Source organism: Arachis ipaensis, chromosome B10 (genome assembly GCF_059453495.1).
Source record: "Arachis ipaensis isolate K30076 ecotype BB chromosome B10, ASM5945349v1, whole genome shotgun sequence".
In the NCBI taxonomy this organism is placed as follows: Eukaryota; Viridiplantae; Streptophyta; class Magnoliopsida; order Fabales; family Fabaceae; genus Arachis; species Arachis ipaensis.
The window spans coordinates 7795648-7809508 of NC_142435.1; the positions used below are offsets into that span (position 1 = coordinate 7795648).

Sequence of the window (13861 nt, forward strand, 5' to 3'; positions counted from 1 at the left end):
ATTAAATTTGATCTTAGTATATTATATCAGATTGATTATGATTTAAATTTTAAACTTCTAAATATATGTTACTTAATTTAAATTAGATTTGATTTAAATTTTAAACTTCTAAAAATATGTTAAACAAATCAATACCAAATCAAATCTTTTGGCAAATACAAATAAAATCAAATTTAAATCTAAAATATCCTACTTTAAGTTTAAACAAAAGATAAAAAGTCTAATCAGAATTAAAGTTAAATTTAATTCTGATATGCTCTATAACATAGCTTTTTTCACTTGATTATTTTCGGTTTAAGAATTTGTTAGGGTGTTATTAAGTTGTTAGAAATATATTTTTATATATTTTAATGTGTTTGGCAAAATCTATCTATTCTATTATATAAAAATTGAATTTCTATACTTAATGATGGAACTGACGTGGCATCCTTTTAAGAGTGTTTCTCGATTTATTTCTTTTAATTTTGTAAAGCAAATTAATTATAACTAATTAATGATATCAATTAATTAATTTGATTAGACATTCAAATTTCACAATTAATTATACCAATTAATTAATTTAGTTAATTATATTAATTATTTGATTTGATTTGATCGGAGTAAATATCAAATTATTTTAGTAAATAATAAATATGATAACGAAATACATGAATTAATTTAATTAATTTATTTTTTTCAATGTCATCTATTTATACGAAATCATAATGTGTTTTTTACTTCTTCCTTCTCTTTTTTCTCTTTTTTTCTCTCTCTCTCTTATGTTTAGGATACAATTTTTGTAATTTATTTAATTTTTATTTCTTTTATCACTACTTATACATTTCATTTTTTTATATTTTTTAAAGATTTTTGTCTATTTTAGTTGTTCATTATTAGGCACATATTTTTTTCCTTCTAACTTTTGATTAACAAAAGATATGTGTCTTTTTTACGGTATTTTTAAATAATATTACTATAATTTTATTTTGTAATATTTTCTTTTATCATGTGTACTTTATTTGTTCAAAGAGCTGGCTTAAAGTTATAATATGATATATAAAATTATAGTATAATTTACAGTATGCTAAAATATTAGGACCTTATCGTATAGATATTTTTGAATTTGTCTATTAAATTCAATCATATAAGATCTTGAAAATGATGCAATTATTTAATTATTTATTTTTTATATAATTATTATATTAGTCATTTACATTAGTGAGACTATTTTTATTATTAATATTTATAAATATACTATTATCTCTATAATTAATTAAATCATCTTATTCATTTAAGTTAATTCTATTGAATTAATTATTCGAAGTGTCATTGTTATTTCTATTTTTAAATTTTTTTTAATATTATTTAACAATTATAATAACATGATAATAGTTAAAAAAGGACAGAACAAAAATTTTTTTAATATAAAAATAAGACAAAAAAAATAAATTTATTTAATAATTTTTTCAGAATATATATGTTTCTTCTTTATAGATAATTATTGTAAGGTATCAAAAACTTTAACAAATTATTATGAATAAATGATCGTTATAAAAACAACACCAATTTAAATGATATACAAATAAACCATACCAAACATAACCTACAACTTAAAATGGTTACTTATTAAAGAATATAGTTTATAATATTTATTTCAAAAAAAATCTTAATTACTTAACGATCTTTATTTTCTAAATTCAATATATATATATATATATATATATATGCAATTTTACTTTTTTTTTTTATGATAAAATTCTACTTGTGATGCTAATTCTTCTAATGATGTAATAAATACAGATAAGTAGTTTAATAACGCATTGAATATTGATTTGATATAATTATAATGAAGATATTTTTTAAATTAATATAATCATGCATTCTTCATGAGCTAATTGTAATATAATAAGAATAAATTTATTTGAGAAAAAAAAAGAATTTCTGTATAATTTTCAAAAATTATAATAATTATATATATATATATATATATATATATATATATATATTGCAGTAGTTTTTCTTAATATATATACATATACATAAATAGTTCTATACATATACATAAATAAAAAATATATGAATTATATTTTGTTAAATTCCATATTACTGGTTATTAAAAACATTTAAATTACATATATTAATTATTTTTTGTTATAATTATTTCGTTTAAAATATATGATTATTTTTTATTCTATAATCGTGCAATAATTTTTTATTTTTTATATCCATATATATTCCTCAATTCAGACCCATTCATACGCATATTAACATTTTTTTAAATACTGGTGTTTTAATTTTTCGTTTTTCTTTTTTTAAATAGTGATATTTTAATATTTCTTTTTTTTAAATATATTTTTTTTAATAATTATATTACTAATCTAAAATATCGAATGAGAAAAAAAAAGGTGATACATATATCCAAGAAAGAAAATAAACTTAAAAATCAGAAAAAATTATATTAAAAAATGTAAAAATAGTATATTCAAAAAGAATAGTCGTAATATATAAATTGAGTCAACAATTTAAATTTCTCTAAAACTAATTTAATCAAATACCAATATTAGAAATAAATTACTTAAATAATATGTAATCTATTCTAGTCCTTAGACACGTATAGATTAGAGTCATTCTCATAACGACAACCAACTAAAATAACATCGTAAGTTCGAACATTTATAATTCGTACAAATTCAGACCATTCCCTTGTTCTTTGAAAACCTTCTGTATCCCTAATAGAGTTGAATCGCAATTCCTTTTATGAAAAAAGAGTTACGGAGGTGGCTTTGATGTGTTGGAGACCAAAATCCTGAAGTCACTATTTATATTTGAATGTAATACCCATTAAACCCTAAAGGCCAAATAAAATAGTATCTTTGGTTTTATTCTCATTTAATTATAAATCAAAAGTAATAATGACTTATTTAATTCAGCATTTATGATAATAAATGAGATGGCCATTATATAAGTCATTTAATATAAAATAGCTTAATTTGCGATTATAATTAATATATGTATTGCCTATAAATAGATTAGGAAATAATAATTTTGTAACAAAATAATCATTTAATTTGAATTACAATTAATTAATTGATAGAAATTATAATAAATTGTATAATATTTAAATAATTAACCAAATTAATTAGTTGATATCATTAATTTATTATAATAAATTGAATTTAATGAGTTAAAAGAAATAAATTAAAAAACACCATTAAAAACATGTCACGACAGTTTTATCATTAAGTGCAAAAATTTAATTTTTATATAATAGAATAGATATTTACAGATTATTATATTAAACACAGACTAAAAAAAATACACTAAACAAAATAAAAGCATCAATGGTAAAATATAACCTAAAAATTCACTTAAATTCAAAAAGAACCTGATGAATTATAATTAATCTTTATATGAGAAGTAAAAGTAAAATAAACAATTAAAAATAAAGTAAAAAAGCAATTAAAAAAATAAAGGAAGATAGAAAAGATAATGTGTGGAGTAGATAAAAAATATATTACAATAGAAGATTAATATAATTAATTAATATAAAGGATGAAAGAGAAAATTAAAATACGATCTTATTAAAAAAATTTCAAAAAATTTATTTTAAAGAAGAACATATTAATCAACTTTTATAAAAATATTACAAAAAATTTAAATTATCTTTAAATAAAATAATAATACCCTTAAGAATTATTAATCAAAATAAATAAAAAAAATTAATATAAAACAAAATCATAGAAAAATATTAGCAAAATTAAGATAAAAAAATAAAAATAAAAAATTACAAATATTTTACCTGAAGTACAAAAAAGAGAAGAAGAAAAGGGATATATAAAATAATAAGATAATAAATTGAATTAATTGAGTTTTTTTATTTCATTACTTTATATATTATTTATTAAATAATTTAATATTTATCTCGATCAAATTAAATAATAAATTGGTTATAATTAATTTGATTTAATGAATCAAACAAAATTTAAAATAATGTGATATTTATTCTAATTAAATTAAATATTTAAAGTTATGATTAATGTAATTTAATGAATCAAATAAAATATTAAATGATGAAATATTTATCCTAATCAAATCAAATTATATAATTGATTAGTTATAATTAATACAATTGAACGAATTAAACACGTTAAATTGAAAAATAATTTAGTTAGTTTGTGTCTTAAGGACACATTCTAAAAATATTTTTTTTCAACAACTTTTATAAAATATTTTTTATAATATTTTTAACATATGGTCTAAAGGCACAATTATAATAACTCATTAAAAAATACTTAATTAGTTAATATAAATAATTAATATAATTAATTTAGTTCAATAAATTAAACGAAATAAATATGAAAGGAAAAGATAAAGAAAAAGTGAAATTATACAAACGTGTAGCCATTAAAAAGTAAAAAAGTCCCTTTTAATTTTTTATTTATTAATTATTAATTTATTATAATTAATTTCACAACATTTATTATACGTTATTCATCTTACAAATTAATACAATCAATTAATTGATATCAATTATCGATAATTAATTTTAATTGATATAACTCATTTCGCTATACTTTTTAAATAAATAATTAAAAATGCATGTCTCAATTTTTTGTTAAGTAGAATAAAATAAAATACATAAATTGAGTAGATATAAATTTGAACATTATAAAATTTTATTAACCACTCAAATAAATCAGTACCATAAAACTAAATTTAATGTCTATTTTAAAAATAATTACTGACATTTTATTCTTTTAATTATTTATAATTTAAATAAAGTAATACCCTATAACCTATTTTGTTATCTATTTTAAGTAATTACTAACAAATAATAGCATATTTATAAATATTTATAAATATTAATAATAAAAATAGTCTCACTAATATAAATGATCAATACAATAATTATATAAAAAAATAACTAATTACATAATTGCATAATTTTCAAGATCCTATATAGTTGAATCTAATAGACAAATAAAAAAATATCTATACGATAATATCTTAATATTTTATTTTAGCATGCTATAAATCATATTATAATTTTATATTTCATATTATAATTTTAAGTCAACTCCTTAAACACATTATAACATAAACCATCTAAAAAGTTACACCAAATTAATAAATATCACATGGGTCACAACATACACTCTAAATTGTCACGATATTTCAAATAAAAAGAGCATCAATACAGAAGAGAAATCAATGAATATAACTAAAATAAAAAGAGCAACAAAGAGTGTAACACCCTAATTAGCCTAAGTTTTACCTCGCGTCGTAAAGCAAATGTTAACTAGAGATTATGACAGTCCTAAAGCTCATACGTAGAATATATAGAAGAATAATGTAATATCTAGAAGCCCGATGAAAGATATAGCTCAAAAATTCGGATTTGAAAAGCGCAAATCGTACTAACGAATTACTAGCTTAAGGCACAAGAAACAGATAAGATACAACAAAATATAAGTATATAATATCATAGGAAACTAGCCTCGACTCGCGGAGTTTAAGCCGGCTAGCCATACCCAAGTATACAGAATCATATAGAAACCTGACAGCTTTAAAAACAGCTTATACAAGTTTTTCTTTCATAATACAAGCCTCTAAGCTAAACAAAATACAAAGAGAGATGTATAAACAGAAAAACCAAAAAGACTCCAAAAGAAATCCAAGATCCTCCACTCCTGTCACTATCCAAAGCAACTCACCGAGGTGGGTTGCGACCTGCATCTGAAAAATACAACAAAGATATGGTATGAGAACCGGAGGTTCTCAGTATGGTAACAGTGCCCAGTGATGTAGGATATAAGACCCCGGGATGCCAAAGGCAATCCTAAGCTCCATATCCATCACAAGATTCAAGCTTAAAGCATTCTAAAACAAGTAAGCATAATATAAACTTCATCATAAATAAACCGGGTAATCTATCTTAAGGGATTTCTACTCTAACCATACACCGCTGTCCCACAGCCTTCACCAACCTATCCTCCATGCGATCCCATCGCCACCGCCTTTCGAACCTCCTCAATCCCAGTAGAAAACACAGGTAATATATAATGCAAGTAATTCACAAGTAAAAGCATACAAGGCAAGTAGATCAGGTAAGCAAATAGAGATGTTATTCAATTAGGCATACAATTACAAGACGGCAAAGCAGACAAACAAGTAGAAAATTCATATGATGAATGCCTGCTTTACTGGCTGTGATATCACATTGTCGGTTCAACTGCTAACCCGACACATCTCCATGGAGACGTCGCCCTTCGGATTACTCATATGGGAACCCTCGAGATATAGTGTCCGGATCGCTGTCCAGGTACCGGCGCCTGTACGCTCTATAGGTCCGAAGGGATGCGAGCGGGATACTCTTGCCACAGACCTCACATCTCAACGCAAGCGGGACGAACCACCGCCCTTACGCCGCCGCCGCTACCTCGACAGGCGGGATCCAACCGCCGTCCCTGCCGGACGCATAGCGTCTCATAATCTCAGTAAAAAAAATATCTCAGTGGTTTTCAGAAAATATTTTCAGTATACAGAGATCCATCGTCTCAATCCGAGTCCCCGACTCATCTTAACCACTGTCCATTCATAACTCAGTTTCCAATGTCAAAAGTTCATCATTCCTTATCTCATATATCAATCATCCTCCACCAATCATCAAATCATTCTCAGCACGCCAGAAATCTAGGCCTCCGTTTTCTAATTTATCATCAAACCATGTACTAGGATTCTTCAGTTATATCCCATGTTCTAATACTTAAAACTAGTCCCAAAAGTTTTCAAATGGTGTTTTAGAAGTTTACGACCTTGTTGGGAAGGTAGAATAGTTGAAAACAAATAAAATTTTGAGAAACAGGACATATGCGGCCGCACAAGGGTCTGTGCGTGTGCACACTCCTAAGAGTTTTGAAATGCGTGCGTACGCACAGGGGTGTGCGTACGCACAGGTGTCAATTTTTACAAGGGTCTGTGCACTCGCACAACCTGTGCTAGCGCCCCCAACAGACTGACCTCCCCGACGTGTGCGTCCGCACAAGTTGAAGTTTTTCCATAGATATGTGCGCGCACAAGCTGTGCTAGCGCTGCGAACAGAATACACTTCCCTACCTGTGCGTGCGCACAGGTGTGTGCGTCCGCACAGGTCGAAGTACTTGCAGGGGTGTGCGTCCGCATGAGAGTGTGCGCCCGCACATATCAGCAAATCTTGAAATTCTGCAACTTTGCAGAATTTCAGATTTTTAACACCCACTTTGAAGGATCATAACTTCCTTGACAAAATTCCAATTTTCACAAACCTTATATCGATTTAAAGGGTTTTCAAAGATCTTTAATTATAAACGAATTTCAATCAATTTCGAAAACCGAGGCAAAAGTTATGATCGTACAAAGTTCATAAAAAATCCAATTTTGCCTAACTTCACAATTTACACAATTTCTTTCCATACCCATTCCAAACCACACCATACCATTCCAAATTATATCAAGCCATTCAAAACACCACTTTTCATCAAAATGTGCTAGTTATACCATAATACACCAACTTTATCACATTCTCCTTCTCATTTCATTATTCTCAATTCCAACATCAACTATATAACATTTATGATCAAAATCACCATCAAACCCACCATTTCATAAATCACAACATTACAATTATCATAAGGAACCAACTTCCAATCCATACAATCATTCAACAACATCATATCATCAAAATTCATCACAAATCAACTCAACATTCATCAATTCATCAACATTTAACACACCAACCATCATTTTAGTTCAACCTATCTTATTGGTCACTAGCCTATGTGTCCATGAATATTATATACTACATAGAGGAAATCGAAACCATACCTTGGCCGATTCCCTTTATGCACCAAAACTCAAATTGATCACCAATTAGCTTTCAACTAAATTCCAAGCTTTCAAATCCACTCCAATAAGTACAAATAAGTTCTAAGAGCTCCCAAAGCCACAATAATCAAACTATATGCATACAAATCACCTCAAATCAACCCAGGGTTCTAATTAAACATAATTTCATAAGGGTTTAGTGGCTCTTACCTTCTCCCACAGATTTACTAGCAAGAATCCAAGGCTAAGCAAGGATTAGAGCAAACCTAAACACAAAGAATCACAAAAACTCATTTAATCAAAAACCTTATAAACCCGAATTTTGAGGAGAGAAACTGAGAAGATTTCGTGATTACCTTGAGGGTTTCTTAGGTGGGTCTTGTAGAGCTCTCCACGAAGAACGCGTAGCCGCAAACGATGCGGCAATCGGAGCTCTCTAGCTCAAGATATGAGCTTTGGAAGAAGATGATGAATAGTAACCAAAAGGGTTTCTCTCTTCTTCTCTTTTCAGCATGTATGAGTGTGTTTGTTTAGTATTGTGGCTGGTTTGGTTCATTTAATGAGCCTTTTATATGTTGGGCTTGGGCCCAACTTGGGTCCGGTCCAACCCGTTAGCGTTTTTAGCCCGTTTGGCCCAACTTTGGGCCAAACCTTTAAAATTAACACCCGGTTTTCCATTTCTAACATTTTTCTAAGATTTTCGCCGGTTTTCACTTTTTCTCATGCGGTACCGGGCAAACTTGAATCGGTTCAACTACCGGTTCATGGTTTTTCACAGTTTTTCGCAGAAAGCACATTTTCTTACTTAGAAAGGACCACTGAGTCCGAAAATCACCTTTAAATCCTCAAATTCTTTCTCTAACTTTTTGAAGCCTAATTTGGGCAATATTAATTACTTAATTAACCGATTGATTAGTTGCGGTTTTTACATTCTCCCCACCAAATAAGAAATTTTGCCCTCAAAATTTGAATTACCTGAGAAAAGCTCGGGATAATCCTTTCGCATCTCAGACTCCAATTCCCAAGTGTGCGCTTCTACTCCTGCTCGCTCCCAAGCAACTTTAACCAATGGAACATCCTTTCCTCGCAGCTTCTTCACACTACAGTCATCGATCCTCACTGGTGTCACTTGGAAAGTCAAATTCTCTTTCAACTCAACCGATTCAGGCTCCAACATATGAGCCGCATCCGACGTGTACTTACGGAGCTGTGACACGTGGAATACGTCATGCAAGTTAGACAAATGAGGTGGCAAAGCGACTTGATACGCCACCGGCCCGAATCTCTTCAAAATCTCAAACGGTTCTATATATCTTGGGTTTAACTTCTTGGTCTTGATTGCTCTTTCAATCCCAGTGGTCGGTGTAACCCTAAGGAATACGTGTTCTCCTACTTCAAACTCTAACGGTTTCCTTCTCTGATCCGCATAACTCTTTTGTCGACTCTGAGCAGTCAGAATCCTTTCTCGTATTCTCTTAATCTTCTCAGTAGTCTCTGCTACCACATCTGGACCCAATACACTTGCTTCACCAGATTCATACTAACAAAGTGGAGACTGGCACTTCCGTCCATACAAAGCCTCATACGGAGCCATCCCAATGCTCGCATGAAAACTATTGTTGTATGCAAACTCCACCAACGGCATGTAACGATCCCAACTCCCGGGTTGATCCAACACACATGCTCTTACCATATCTTCCAACGTCTGAATAGTCCTTTCGGATTGTCCATCAGTTTGCGGATGATATGTGGTACTAAGGCATAGCTTCGTACCGAAAGCTCTTTGGAAAGCTCCCCAAAACCTTAATGTGAATCAGGGATCACGGTCCGATACTATGCTTGATGGCACACCATGCAACCTTACTATCTCCTTGATGTACAATCTTGCTAACTCCTCCATAGAACATTTCACTCAAATAGGCAGAAAATGAGCGGCTTTGGTTAGGCGATCCACGATCACCCAAATCGCATCAAATCCCAACCCAGTCCTCGGTAAACCAGTCACAAAATCCATAGCAACTCCTTCCCACTTCCACTGAGGAATCTCAAGTGGTTGTAGCATTTCTGACGGCTTTTGATGCTCTATCTTCACTTTCTGACAAGTCAAACATTTGCTACATCACCTTTCATCCCAGGCCACCAGAACATCTTCTTCAAGTCATAGTACATCTTCGTGCTTCTGGGATGAATAGAAAACCCACTATTGTGAGCCTCCGACAATAAATCTTGTCTCAAACTCCCCACATCCGGTATGCAAATTCTTCCCTTGTACCTCCATAACCCTTCATCATCCTTAGTGAATTCTTCACACTTCTTATCACCCACTGGTTGAAACAATTGTTGAAGCTTCTGCTCATCTTGCTGAGCCCTTTGTATTTCTGATTTAAACGTGCTTGAGATTTGTAGCTGGTTCAAATAAGCTCTCCCGGCAACTTCGCCAATATCCAGCTTAAGATCCACAAACTTATCTACTAGCTCCTCTTCCTTAATCCTCATCCAAGATATTGTTAGAGATTTCTGACTCAAAGCGTCTGCTACCACGTTCTCCTTTCCAGGGTGATAACTCAACTCAAAATCATAATCTTTAAGCAACTCCATCCACTTTCTCTGGCGCATATTTAGCTCCTTCGGATCAAAGATATACTTGAGACTCTTATTATCAGAAAAAATGCTAAACTTTACTCCGTACAAGTGGTGTCTCCAAATCTTCAATGCAAACACAATCACCGCAAATTTCAAGTCATGAGTGGGGTAATTCACCTCATGCGATCTCAGCTAACGCGATGCGTAAGACACCACGTTCCGGTGTTGCATTAACACGCAACCCAAACCCTTCAAGGAAGCGTCACAATACACTTCAAACGGTTCATGCGGTTCTGGCAAGATCAAAACAGGTGCTGAAGTTAATCTCTGCTTCAACGTCTGAAAACTCTCTTCGCACTCCAACATCCACACGAATAGCACCTCTTTCCTTGTCAACTTTGTCATTGGTAGTGCAATCCGGGAAAATCCATCGATAAATCTCCGGTAATATCCGGCTAAACCCAAAAAGCTCCTGACTTTCGTCACAGACGTCGGTCTTTCCCACTCCATTACCGCTTCTACCTTAGAAGGATCTACCGCTATGCCTCCTTTACTCACCACGTGGCCTAAAAACTTTACTTCCTCCTTCCAGAACTCGCACTTTGACAACTTAGCGTACAACTTCTGTTCCTTCAAGATTTGCAACACAATCCTCAAGTGTTCCTCATGCTCTCTTGCCGTCTTAGAGTAAACCAAGATGTCATCTATGAAAACCACCACAAATTTGTCCAAAAAGGGACGAAAGACTCTGTTCATGTAATCCATGAAAACAACAGGTGCATTTGTTAACCCAAAAGACATTACCGCAAACTCGTAGTGTCCATAGCGTGTCCTAAACGCGGTCTTAGGAATATCATCCTTCTTCACCCTTATCTGATGGTAACCGGATCTCAAATCAATCTTGGAAAATACTCCAGCGCCTTGTAATTGGTCCATCAAGTCATCTATTCTTGGCAGCGGGTACTTGTTCTTCACAGTCACCTTGTTCAACTATCGGTAATCCACGCACAAACGCATTCCTCCATCTTTCTTCTTCACCAATAAAACTGGCGCTCCCCACGGTAATACACTCGGTCGAATGAACCTCTTATTCAGAAGCTCTTCCAACTGAGTCTTTAACTCTGCCAGCTCTATCGGAGCCATTCTATCAGGTGCAATCGACACTGGTCCGGCTCCCGGCACCAATTCGATCGCAAATTCAATTTCCCTCTGAGGTGGGAACTCAGGGATATCTTTCGGGAATACTTCTGGAAAATCTCTAACCACCGGTATCTGATCTAAGTTCTGGGCATCACCCAACGTATTAACAGCAAACAGAATATAATCCTGACACTCCTCTCCACTACAATGCACCATTACAGAGTTCTGGTAATATCCCGTAGCTACCACTGCTCCATTTTCTCCTTCCGGCATAAATCGAATTGTCCGTTCAAAACAATCCAACAAAACCCGATTCTTTGACAACCAATCAAACCTCAAAATCATTTCAAGCCCCACCATTGGTAAACAGATCAAATCATGCACAAACTCTCTACCCTCAAGCTTGAAACCTACTTGTCTACATCCTGACCTAGTCATAACTGTTTGATGCGGAGTATGTACATGCAGATCAAAAGGTAACTCTGACACTTTCAAACCTAATTCCTCAACTTTAGCAAATGAAATAAACGAATGCGAAGCTCCAATATCATCTAATGCAACTAAGGATTTATCACCAATTAGACATATACCTCTCATCAACAGATCCGTCTTAGAAGCATCCTTGGCATTCATAGCAAAGACTCGACCTTGATGCTGACTCTGGCCCGCATTCTGATTCCTCCAACGAGGGCAATCCTTCGCAATGTGGCCAGGAAGCCCACACTTGAAGCAACCACCTAAACCAATCTTGCATGAGTCATAAGGGTGAAAATGTCCACAACGATTACAAGCTAAATCCGGAGAATCCTTACTCTAATTTCCTCTTCCCCTGGCATACTGAAACTGATTCTGATTGTTCTTTCTGAAGCCCCCTTGGCCTTGAGGCGCATATCTTCCTCTCTTGAAGCTTTGTCCTCTCGGATGGAAGTACTTGCCATGCCCCCGACTAAAGCTCCCTCCATGAGTGTCCTTAGATGCCACCATGGTCTTGGCATACTCTTCTACTACTCTAGCCTTATTCACCAAGTCAGAGAAGATACGGATCTCTATAGGAGCCACAGTAGTTATAATGCTCTCCTTCAAACCCCTTTGGTACTTAATGCACCTCCAGCTCTCGAAAGTCTCTGGGTCACCCTGACATACCCGAGAAAACCTACAAAGCTCTTCGAACTTATTGGTGTACTCAGCCACAGACATGGAACCTTGCTTCAGCTGCATTAGCTCTATCTCCTTTGCTTCCCTTGCAGACTCAGGGAAATACTTCTTATATAAAGCCGTTTGGAACACTTCCCATGGAATGTCAGCATTCTAAAGCTGTAGAAAATGACACTCAGCTTGCCACCAGGGCTGGGGCTCTCCCGCTAGCTGATAAGCGGCAAACTCTACATATTGATTAAGAGGAACATGCTGCGCCTGTAAAGCACGCTCCATAGCCTGGAACTAGTGGTCCGCTTCAACAGGATTTGTGGACCCTCGGAAAGTTGGCGGATGAACCTTGAGGAACGTTGCCAAGGTCATCGGAACTACTCCCGTGTTATCGCCATTACCCTCAGCATTATCATTGGCATTCCCTTCGCCATTCCCATTGCCATTTCCGTTCCCGGCCGGTTGGCCCAATCTCTGCACAGCTTGCAGAGTCGCAGCAGCATTAGCTTCCATGGTATTAGCGAGATTCGCCATTGTCAGCATGAATTTGGCATGATTATCAGTTGGTTGCTGATGAGCGGATAATTTATACGCTTTTTGGCATTGTTTTTAGTATGTTTTTAGTAGAATCTAGTTACTTTTAGGGATGTTTTCATTAGTTTTTATGTTAAATTCACATTTCTGGACTTTACTATGAGTTTGTGTGTTTTTCTATGATTTCAGGTATTTTCTAGCTGAAATTGAGGGACTTGAGCAAAAATCATATTCAGAGGTTGAAGAAGGACTGCTGATGCTGTTGGATTCTGACCTCCCTACACTCAAAGTGGATTTTCTGGAGCTACAAAACTCAAAATGGCGTGCTTCCAATTGCGTTGGAAATTAGACATCCAGAGCTTTCCAGAAATATATAATAGTCCATGCTTTGACTGAGTTTAGATGACGTAAAAGGGTATTGAACGCCAGTTCTACGCTGCTGTCTGGAGTTAAACGCCAGAAACACGTCACAAGCCAGAGTTGAACGCCAGAAATACGTTACAAACTGGCGTTCAACTCCAAGATTGACCTCTACACGTGTAACATTCAAGCTCATCCCAAGCACACACCAAGTGGGCCCCAGAAGTGGATTTATGCATCAATTACTTACTTCTGT

At 33.0% G+C, this 13861-nt stretch overlaps 2 protein-coding genes across 2 annotated transcripts; both read right to left on the reverse strand.

Annotated features, from left to right (window-relative positions):
• Positions 1-8687: 8687 nt before the first annotated feature.
• LOC148579077 (uncharacterized) lies at positions 8688-10458 on the reverse strand. The gene is made up of 3 exons (XM_088488417.1): positions 9966-10458; positions 8856-9348; positions 8688-8715 (listed from the first exon to the last, which is right to left on the reverse strand). The coding sequence occupies exons 1-3, from the start codon at positions 10456-10458 to the stop codon at positions 8688-8690; spliced, it is 1014 nt and encodes a 337-aa protein (XP_088344543.1).
• A 159-nt stretch (positions 10459-10617) lies between these two features.
• Positions 10618-13245, reverse strand: LOC148579078 (uncharacterized). The gene is made up of 5 exons (XM_088488424.1): positions 13060-13245; positions 12501-12873; positions 11551-12302; positions 11230-11415; positions 10618-11106 (listed from the first exon to the last, which is right to left on the reverse strand). The coding sequence occupies exons 1-5, from the start codon at positions 13243-13245 to the stop codon at positions 10618-10620; spliced, it is 1986 nt and encodes a 661-aa protein (XP_088344550.1).
• Positions 13246-13861: the final 616 nt, after the last annotated feature.